Raw genomic sequence first — 10,989 nt, forward strand, 5'->3', positions numbered from 1 at the left:
ATGATAGTGGCTTTGCTTTTAGTGGTGTTCACCACAGTAGTAATTTACGCTCCACAGCTAACCTGCTGGTTTAGAGGGCTCAAACTGAAATTGGACCAATCAGCTTCAAGCAAAGTGACACATACTTACAATAAAGCCCCTCCCTCAGTTTCACTTACTCCAAATTAAAGGACGCTACATAGTAAAACATTTTAAAATATAAAATTGTCTGATTTTTAGAGGTAATTATAATTTTTTTAAATTATAATTATTATAATTATTTGATATGATTTATATAATTATTATACCCTTAATCCATTACACAAGATATTTTAGATTAATTTTATTTTAAATTAATATAAACATTGATAATACGCTAAATCAATAAGTTTTAGACTCGAAAGCTTTAAAAATGACAACATATGAATTTAGATTTGGAAGTGATTTATATCTATGAATATTATCAACTCTATAAACTAACTTTACAACTTTTACTCGCACTTATATGGTAAGTTGTTTTCTTTAAGTTTCCCTCTTTCATGGAAAGATCGTTTTATCTCATGTAAATGTGTTTAAATTTTACTTTTTGGGAGTGAATAGCACCTACTACCTCACGAGAAGTGAATCGCAGTTTCACGACATGTGATTGGCTGTTCATTAATGATGTCACAAGGAGAAAGTTGATGATCGTCTTCATGGTACCTAAAAAACTGGCTTGGACTGGTTTGGTTTTGTCAACTCAAAACTAATCCTGTAACCCTGAATTTGATTAGCCACCATCATGGTACAGGCCCCTGGATTAATAAAAGAGTTTCGTTTTTATTTTTTATTTTTTTTATTTGTATCCTTTTGTGTAGGCCTGTATTTGGCAAATTACCGCTACATGTGAAACTTTCTATTGATGCTATTTAATGTTCTCCTGAACGTGTTTGTATAATTTCTGTTACTTTAATAAAAAGAAAACGTTTAATTTTGTAATTTATTTATACCATTACTATATTTTAATTAATTAATTAAATCATGTTTACTTGTTTTATTCAATTATATGTATTTTATTATATTTAGGCTATATCTACTTTATTTTTTGCATTTCCCCCTTTTTGTTACATAAAGTTTGACATAATATTTATCAATGTTTTCTCAAGGAACGTGTTCAATGCTTATCAAGGAAATTGCAGTACTACCACCAGTCCCACAGGTGAAAAGAAACTTTCTTTTTTAATAATAATAAGAATGCCACACTTGACCCCTGCTGAAAAAAAAACAGCATATGCCTGGTAGACGCTGGGATACTGGTTTATGCTGGTCCTTTGCTGGTTTATGCTGGTCCTTGCTGGTTTATGCCATTCCTTTTGCTGGTTTATGCCGTTCCTTTTGCTGGTTTATGCCGATCCTTTTGCTGCTTTATTCTGGTCCTTTGCCAGCACATGACCAGCCTAAACCAACATAAACCAGCAAAAGATCAGCATAAACCAGCAAAAGATCAGCATAAACCAGCAAAAGAACAGCATCAACCTAACCTGTTTTTTTCAGCATGGTTGATATGGAAAAACTCAGTAGGCCTTTATTCCAACTTAAAGTCTGATGATATGTCAGTAGTCATATATTTAATGGCCAATGGATAGTGAACAAAATACAATTATTAGGGAAGTTCCAAATATATAATATGCATTTGAATTTTATGAGGCAGGTAATAGTGTTTGGTCATGATCTCACGCCTTAGGCGACCCACTTAATGCAAGCATTTATTTACCTGCAGATATAACTGGAATCTTAATCCAGTACACAGTTTAAATACATATTTATTTTGTGTACAATTCGTTACTGAGTGCAGTTGTGAAAGCGTACAGTTTGCAAACATGGCAGTAGGGGGCGTGAGAGACTTTTAAACCGTTAAGTTCCTCCCTCTGAGCCTGACCATAGAGTAAATGTCAATGACTGCTGGGCGGGTCGAAACATTTAGACAAATATAAACCAGCAGGCGCTTTTGTGTCTGTTTGTTGATCCTGTGGTAAGTAAATTGGTAAATATAATAGATTTACATTTTCAACTAAAAGTAATCTTGGTTATTGTGTTTGCTGCTTGATGTTTCATCTGGTAATACCTTAGCTGCATAGCCTGCATGAGAGCAGCTGTGATGGTAACTGAACATGTCCTCGTGTAGATGACAGACGATAAGATGTTTTTCTAAACGCAAATTTCAATCGCCATTTTGAATTTGCCTGTGGTGTTATTAGCTTATGTAGTTTAATCTTAGTAGTGATTTGTGGTTAAATGTGTATCATATCTTCATGAGCTTCGTAATCAAACATATGTTGTTAGTTAGCCACACGGCCTGAAGAGGTCTCAAGCTGCTTCATCTAACGTTAGCTTTGATTGTCCGCCATTTTGTGAACCATGCCTTAAAATGCACATGTAAATGTCATGCAAACTGGTAAACCGAAATGATTAGTGTGTTTTGTAACTATATTTGTGATGGTTCGTGACCTAGTCTTTGCACGTGTTCAATAACTGCATCTAGCCAGACAGGGCTAACAGCTAATGGTTGCAGTGTTAAGCATGATCTAATTCACAGAACAAGGAAATTGAACGTGTTTCTGTAAACAAATAGCTTTTCTAACTTCATTAACCATACGACAACATGTACTGGTATTTTGCATTGCTCCTAAGTATGTTGTTAAAATTTAGTAAGCTGGTTTCCCAACATGGCTAGGTTGGTCTGTTTGCTGGTTTTAGGCACCATTGAGTTTTTCCGCATGAGAAACCAGCTTCTGCTGTTTAATTTTCCTTTTTTTAACGAAAGACACTGAGCTGTTCTCATGCATAATTGTCTCTCCCCTGCAGCGGAAAGCATGGCTGAGGCAGACCGACCAGGGAAGCTCTTCATCGGTGGCCTGAACACTGAAACTAGTGAGAAGGTCCTTGAAGCGTATTTCAGCAAATTTGGCAGAATATCGGAAGGTACTTGTAGTTTTTGTATGATTTAAATCGCTTTCTAGTAGAACTGTCTTTTGGTTCAAAATGTATATATTATTGAAATTTGTTTTAGAAAATGTTATTGAAACATTTGGTGTAACCATATGTTTTCGTCCAACTTTTGTAGTTCTGTTGATGAAGGATCGTGAAACCAATAAATCCAGAGGCTTTGCATTTGTAACTTATGAAAATCCTGGTGACGCTAAAGATGCAGCAAGGGAAATGAATGGAAAGGTGAGTAGTAATGGTGTGAACAGATTTGTAGCAGTGATCTGATTGAACTGATAGTCCACAATTGTCCTCCAAAGCCCCTTACACAAAGCGATTCCAGCAAATACACGGGTAAAGTGTTCTGGGTCGCTAGATTTTTGCACTTTCACACTGCCAGTGATTACCAGGGATATGTGCGTGCTTTCACACACAACCCATAAAGGTCCCGTAACGACACGCGACATCAGCGTGTGACGTGTAATGTACGAGTCGAAAACGTTAGGCACGTTATACTTTCACTGAAGCAAGCAAACGATCTAGGCATCAGCGCGGAAAGTGAGGAACTAACTGATCTCTGCTTAATTAGTTTGCACATATTTATTTTAAGAACGTTGATCTTCCTTCAAAACAGCCGGTAAAAGAGTCGCGTGGTAACGTGCATCATCACTACGACATGGCATTAGATCTGGCTTTTGTTCGCAGAGTGCACGTCCTGGGACTGAACCCGCCAATGTTACTAGATCCCCGACCCGGGTTCAATACCGGAATCAATTCCCGGGATGTGTTCGCTTTCACACAGAAGGCGACCCGGCAATGTTCCGCAATTTGCCGGGTCCGATGTGCAGTGTGAAAGGGGCTCAAGAAGTTCTGAGCTTACTTAAGCTCCTTTCACACTCCACGTTGGCCTGGAAAATTGACGGAACATTGCCAGGTCGCGTGTGAAAGCGAACAAGTCCCCAAGCCGGGGACCTAGTAACATTGCCGGGTTCAGTCCCGGAACGAGCACTGTGTGAACAAAAGCCAGTACTGATGCCGTAAAGGACGTGTCGTAGTGATGACGCATGTTACAGTTTTTTTTTTTTTTTTACTAGGTGTTTTGAAGGAAGATCAGTATTCGCCAAATAAAAAAAGTGCAAACTGTAATGAAACAGTGAGTCCCTCACTTTCCGCACTGACGCTGAGATTGTTTGCAAGCTTATGTGAAAGTTAACATGCCTAGCGTTTTCCACTCGGGACCTTTACGGGTTGTGTGTGAACGCACGCACACATTCCGGGTAACCACTGGCGGTGTGAAAGGGGTAAAATCTAGCAACCTGGGAACAATTCCCGGGACACATTACCCATGTATTTTCTGGAATCGCAGTGATAATGAATCTACACATTTATTTGTATGTCTAGTTTTAAGAGCAGTTTCCTAAAAGTCTGTTTCTTGTGTTAAAGCCCCTTGATGGAAAGCCTATTAAAGTGGAACAGGCCACGAAACCTCAGTTTGAGTCTTCAGGACGCCGTGGTCCACCACCATCACGGAGTCGTGGCCCTGCTAGAGGTCCACGAGGGTCCAGGGGAGCACCAAGTGGAATGCGGGGACCACCAAGCAGAGGTACCATTCAGAACTTTATCCCCCCAAACCTTTTTTTAATTTGTGCCATGATGACACTATTTTGATGATCTGTTTGAATTGATTGTCCTCTAAGAAGTTCTGAGCCTGTGCTTAATATGCTTGCTGCCTAAATAAATATTACCAAGATAACGTAGGTATTGTAGAACCCTTTTTTAAAGGCATGTCATCCCGAGGGCCACCACTGAAGAGAGGCCCCCCAGTGCGGAATGGAGGACCCCCACCCAAGAGATCTGCACCCTCTGGGCCAATGGGCAGACGTGAGTTTGGTGAACATACACAGATTTGAACTGTTAATCATCTGGACCATAAAATTATTTTCTCAATGTGTTTAACAGCGCCAATGTCCAGAGACAGGGACCCCTACGGCCCTCCTCGCAGAGATTCTCTGATGTCACGTCGGGATGATGGTCCTCCACCTCGTGATGACCACTATAGTAAAGACAGGTGGGATAGGTAAAAAAGCATGAATAATACAGAAATGTAGATAGGGAATCTAAGTATTCGCTTAAAAAAACATGGAAGTATTGCTTAGTTTATCCAAGTATAGTTCATCCAAAGATGCATATGATTTACTCACCCTCAAACCATCCTAGGTGTATATGTCTATCTTAATACTATGTGTTATATTAAATAGTCACCTCCAAGCTTTATACTGGCAATGAATGAATGGGCGTTAAGATTTTGAAGTCCAATAAAGTGAATCCATCATAAATGGGGCTCCATAAAGGCCTTCTGAAGTGAAGCGATGCGTTTGTGTAAGAAAAATCCATATTTCAAACTAGGGCTGTGCGATATTGAAGAAAAATCCGATACCTTATTAAAAAATGCGACACGATATTGCTTAGTGTTTATAATCAATTTAAATTGTATTTAAGAATGAAAACTATTTAACCAATTTGTTGGAAAAGTGTTTTAACGGTGTTTTAGCAGTACATAAAAAGTAATGTCCCAAATCAGAAAATATAATTTTAACATCAGTGTGAAAAAAAGACTACATTTATATAATTGTAATCTTTGTTATAGCGGTGTTGTTGTTTGTTTAACATTAGTGATGTATTCAGCAGCACATTTATAGGCTGCTGTCCCTTTAAATATGACATTTATCCAGTATGATCATACACATTTCTTTCTCTGCTGTTTACATTAATTTAAAACATAACCGACTGCGTTTACGAGAATGATTGTCGAGACAGGTACTATTGACAATTGTGTATGTGTCTGTTCAGACATGAGATGTGAAACAAATCAACTGTGTTCACGCCTCTGTGTGTATTCACATGCTTTTGCGTGTGTGCTGCAGAACTGAAGAGACGCTGTGCTAGATGTGGCTTGTGTGTGTGTGTGTGCGCGCGTGCGTGTGTTTTAAGTGTGAGTCAGACAGCAAGACGAGAGGAGTTGTTTTCTGCAACTTATTGCATTTAACTCTTTTTAGCGTCAAGGAATTCTCTGCTATATGTCAAACTAAAACTTTGACCTTTTTCAACGTTTTGATTTAAGTAGCCTATTATTTAAATGCAATAGATATTGCACGCCCTTATGATATGTGTATTACGATATTTGCGATATTTCAATATGTCTTGCAGCCTGATATAAAACTTTATAAAACCATAATCTCTAGCTTCCACTAACTGTCTTATGCATGTTCATGACCGAGTGGCATTCCAGCAATTGACGCAGGTGCAGCTTAAGCTCTGGTGAGAACCAAGTTTTGTTTACAAAAAGTAAAACCAGTTTTCTCTAGGCTAACGTTTAACAAATCCGCTAACTTTTCTTTACAAATCTTTGTTTCGTAATTCTAATTCCTGACCTCAGAAGATAGAAATTTACAGTTTGAAGTTTTAAATATGGATAATTTTCTTGCACAAGCTTATCACTTTGCTTCAGGAGGCATTTATTAACCCCCTGAAGCTGTCTGGGGCACTACTTATGATGGATGGACACATTTTATTAAACTTCAAAATAGGGTTGGGTACCGAAACCGGGTGCCAATATAACTCCGGTACATATGGAATCGGTATGCACAGAACTGAATGAGGATGCAGATTTCGGTGCCTCATTTCGGTGCCTCTTAAACGCCTGAGCAATGGTTTGAAATATTTGTCCTGGTCCCTGATCACAAGAAGTGTGGGCATCGCTAGGCTTTTTTAGTGGGGCTGTAGTATTTAGCTCCATAAACTGTACACAAATTTGCGATTGCCTCAGTCCCCTTTAATTTCATATGAAAACGACGGCAGATCTTTCTCTTCCCCGTCTTTCAGCACGCTCTTCAGTCCACGGACCATGGTGGAGGACACAAGGTGTGTTTATTGATAGATTTTTATAATATCTGTATCTGTGCAGTTCTTTTGCAGTCAGATTTTTGACTGCACAAGTAGTCTGACAAAAGCCGGTGCTCCACACTGAGATCTGCTTGTGCATTCAACAATCTCACTAGATTATTATTAAAATGAATGGCAGAATGTTTGGAAATGTAAACTGATATTTCCTACTGACATACTACAGCAAAATATATAAATAACTGGCTTAAAACATTTTTGGGGAGAAAATACTAATGTGCCTAAGACTTTTGCACAGTACTGTATTCTACAAACGACATTGTTGCTATTTTAGGAAGAATTACCATACAGTCATTCACAGAACTGTTTAAAAACAGGGACCGATAGCACTCATTTTAACTAAATATCAGAGTGATTGATGGTTTTCTATTAAACAATGACCGAGATCATGAAATACATTTTATTAGGCATTGAGTAAGGGAAGCTTGGGAAATGAGAGCATCCAAGGAGTGTGTTGAAAGCTATGGATTTATTTTAATTATTTTGTTCTTTAATGTTATCCATAGTTTTTGTGTCTCTTTTCTATTTTTTATAAGTATCTGTTCTGGCACAGTTTTAAAAGTATTGAAATGGCACTGGTATCGTAAAAAACCCAATTGATACCCAACCATACTTAAAAATCTCACCCGCTATTAACTGGCATTATAAATCTTGGAAGAGCCAGGAATTTTTTTTTTAACACAATTCCAAATGTATTCATCTGAAAGAAGAAATTATTACACACTTAGGATGGGATGAGCATGATTACATTGATTTTCATTTTGGGCTGAAATATCAATAATAAAATTACTTAAACCTTGTTTAAATGTAAATTATAAATGCTAACTCAAAAGCAATGAACACTATGCAGGTGATTGAATACTAGATAATAATGGCACCACAGCTCCGGGTGTGAGTTCACTGCTGTGTGTGTGCACTTTGGCTGGGTTAAATGCAGACCACAAATTCTGAGTATGGGTCACCATACTTGGCTCCATGTCATGGCAACTTTCAAATTTTTAACTTTCATAATCTTGCAGTACTCAATGAATCTCATAAGCTGTTGTTTTACAGCTACTCCAGCCGTGACTACATGAGTTCACGGGATGGTCGAGACTATGCCCTGCCACCACGTGATTACCCATACCGGGAGTATTCGGGCCATTCCAGTTCTAGAGACGACTATGGGTCAGGATCCAGAGGTTACAGGTGTGTGTGTGTGAACATCCTAAAATGTGTATGATGGCAGTTTTATGAATCTTGCCTAATGTCTCTTTGTTTCTTAGTGATCGTGATGGCTACGGTGGAGGACGAGAGCCCAGGGGTTACATGGATCGACCCAATACGGGCTCCTATAGAGACCCTTACGACAGTTACGGTAAGATTAAACCTTTAGTGTGGTGAAAAGGGTTAAGGGGTTCCACTTAAACTGCCTGTTTCGAGCCTGGAAAGGGCTGCCTCGTGTCATTGCCAAAAAGTGGAAACCTCAAATGTGGCGTCTTTTCATCCTGCGTGTTCCATCCCCTCCCCCCTCAAAAAAAAAAACGCACCAACAAGGAATCTCTGCAAGCTGTTTTTTTGCCCCTCCAAAATGTTCCGATAGCTTTGTCTGAACAACCAACAGAGATCCAGTATCCAAACTACAGTCTAAATGGAATTCAAACCAAACCAAGGAAAGTGCACTTACTCAACAGTGACCTGCCAAAAGGGCTCTGATTGCGCAATTGTCAACACTGCAGTTGGGTAGTTCAGGTATCTTCGGTTTAACTAGTCCCACCCGTAACTCGAGATCCAAATTTGTTCTATCCTCATTTGGATAGTGTCTAACCAAATTGAGCTAGTCGTGACACAAATTTAGGGAAATGGGAAAGATTGTTGAAGTTAATTTTGCCAATTACATGACCCATTGAACCTGCAGGTAACTCACGCAGCGCCCCACCCTCAAGGGGTCCCCCTCCGTCCTACAGTGGGAGTGGCGGAAGCAGTCGTTATGACGACTTTGGCAGCAGTTCCCGGGATGGATATGGCAGTCGAGACAGTTATTCCAGCAGTCGGAGTGACCCGTACTCCACTAGTCGTGGTGACCGTCTGGGTAGGCAGGAGCGAGGGCCACCCCCTCCTCTTGATCGAGGCTATCATCGTGAATACAACAGCTCGAGCCGTGGGGGGCCTCGAGGCGGTGGCCGAGGCGGCGGTCGCGCAGATAGAGGAATGGCCCGGAACCGATACTAAGACTGACTCGGAGGAGGAAAAAAAATTTAAAGGAGAAATGATGGCGGCTTGTTGAAACATTCAAAAGACTTTTAAGATTCCAAAAAAAAACTCCTTTTAAACTCTGGACTTCGAGCTTCAGTTTCAAGCTATCAAACTTGTGAAGGTTTTTATTATTTTTTTTATTATTATTTTTGTCCATTTTAAATTCAGAGTTTGTTTTCTCTTGCCCACTTCCCATTTAATGGTACCATTGCGAATCTAAATGTGTTATTTTTGTATACTAGTGACTTGTTAAACCTGCAATGCCCTAACATGGCTTTCATTTATCAATAAAATGTTTTAATCCAAGATCTTGAGCAACAACGCTATTCAAAAGAATTAGAAACAATGATGCATAAATATCAATTTACCTCTTCAGTTTTCCATGGTGAGCAACCCCAAATTCCACTTAATATAGAAGCAATGCAGAATATTCATGTAGGCATGATTGTTCACATTGTTGGGGACTGGGCAAATGTCACCTCTTTCCAAACTCTCTATGGGTGTAGTTTTCCTCAGTGCAAATGGATCCTTCATCACAAAGCCTAAACATTGACGCCTTGCATCGACCAATCCAAAGACAACCAAAATGCAAGAAACAAATCAGCACCACAGATAAAACCTGTCAACAGCTGGTAAGCAAAGCAAACCCTTTTGTTCTGGTATAAGTCAAGTCTCGGTGGTGTTATTTTGCAGTGTAATTTACTCAAACATCGACTTGGTTGCCCTGGCTTTTTCAAAATCAATCTGAAACAATGATTTTCAACATTATTAACAAAACCTCACTTCTGCCTTCAAAGGAGTCTATGATCCCTCTCCCCAGCCACTGGATCACTTCAGTTTAGGAGGTCTTAGTCTCAGAAATATCAGTCAGTTCTACTTTTGCACTAAAGGAGAAAATGTCTGGATTTTTTTTCTACCCCTTTCAAGTGAGAAATGGCCCTTTTTATACATATAAAAAAGGATGTTAAGAGGAGTCTCCTCAATGGATCTATAACTTCAGCCAAATGTAAACCACATAGCTGCAAAACCTCTTGAAACCTCTCAGTGGAACGCTTTTGAAAATGTAGTAAATTCACTTAGTATTAACAAAAAGCCAGAACGCTCTCAAGCATGCCGTTTTTAACAAAGGAGTCCATGTGGAGAAAGACAGCACCCTATCAACAAAGCTGGAAAACCAATCAGTTTGGGTCATTTGAGTTTTTTTTGTAAAATTACATTAAAAAAAATGTGTCCCTTATGCTGAGCTACAACAGTTTGCTTATGGAAACTCTCATTGCAGGCTGAATGGAGGAAAAAGGAGTTTGAAGATAATACCTCATTGCTGATTAGCACCTGTTGCCATTTGGTGATGCATGATGGTCTCAAGCAAGATGCAGGTATGAAGAAGTCCTTAAACCATTGCAAACTTATATTTGGTGTTTTCGTACAATTAATTACTCGTTTTCATCTAGATCCAACCTATTCTGGTTCCTTGGAGGCTGTTGTACATTGAGGCTTGTGATGTTCAGATGGAGTCCCGGAGTGCTACAGATGAATTGCTCATTTATTAAGGCTTTTCAATAAACTGTCACTTGAATTATATGAACTTATTTGTCTATGCATTTTATTTAATTACCACTGTAATAGTGCTGTATTTGTATCTGTTCACTCTACGACAGCCTTTGATCTAAAAACGCAGTTGAGCCATATGGTAAATTCTTGTGGCATTTTAAAGCGATCACAGTTCCTTTTGTTTCACTGAAATGTCAAAGAGCCTTTATGTAGGTTATGTGGCACACGTCCACTGGAGAACTAAGTTGCCGGGTGAATGGTCGTTGTAACATCAGTGAAAAGCAGAAGCGCGACGGATGT

General features: G+C 39.2%; 1 protein-coding gene and 1 non-coding gene across 5 annotated transcripts; both read left to right on the forward strand.

The window, feature by feature from the left end:
- The first annotated feature begins 1,878 nt into the window (after positions 1 to 1,878).
- rbmx (RNA binding motif protein X-linked) lies at positions 1,879 to 10,723 on the forward strand. 4 transcript variants are annotated; one of them, XM_026280590.1, is made up of 11 exons: positions 1,879 to 1,990; positions 2,824 to 2,940; positions 3,083 to 3,189; positions 4,387 to 4,546; positions 4,711 to 4,824; positions 4,903 to 5,020; positions 7,957 to 8,091; positions 8,169 to 8,260; positions 8,801 to 9,770; positions 10,418 to 10,514; positions 10,590 to 10,723. In XM_026280590.1, the coding sequence occupies exons 2-9, from the start codon at positions 2,832 to 2,834 to the stop codon at positions 9,112 to 9,114; spliced, it is 1,149 nt and encodes a 382-aa protein (XP_026136375.1). In that variant the 5' UTR covers positions 1,879 to 1,990; positions 2,824 to 2,831; the 3' UTR covers positions 9,115 to 9,770; positions 10,418 to 10,514; positions 10,590 to 10,723. The 4 variants fall into 4 exon arrangements, with proteins under 4 accessions (XP_026136375.1, XP_026136374.1, XP_026136376.1 ...); XM_026280589.1 differs by having other exon boundaries at positions 8,801 to 10,514; XM_026280591.1 differs by having other exon boundaries at positions 4,903 to 5,011; positions 8,801 to 10,514.
- On the forward strand, positions 4,591 to 4,653 carry LOC113114544 (small nucleolar RNA SNORD61). The gene has a single exon (XR_003293767.1). It is a non-coding gene; the product is annotated as a small nucleolar RNA SNORD61 (small nucleolar RNA).
- Positions 10,724 to 10,989: the final 266 nt, after the last annotated feature.

Source organism: Carassius auratus, chromosome 14 (assembly GCF_003368295.1).
Source record: "Carassius auratus strain Wakin chromosome 14, ASM336829v1, whole genome shotgun sequence".
NCBI lineage: Eukaryota > Metazoa > Chordata > Actinopteri > Cypriniformes > Cyprinidae > Carassius > Carassius auratus.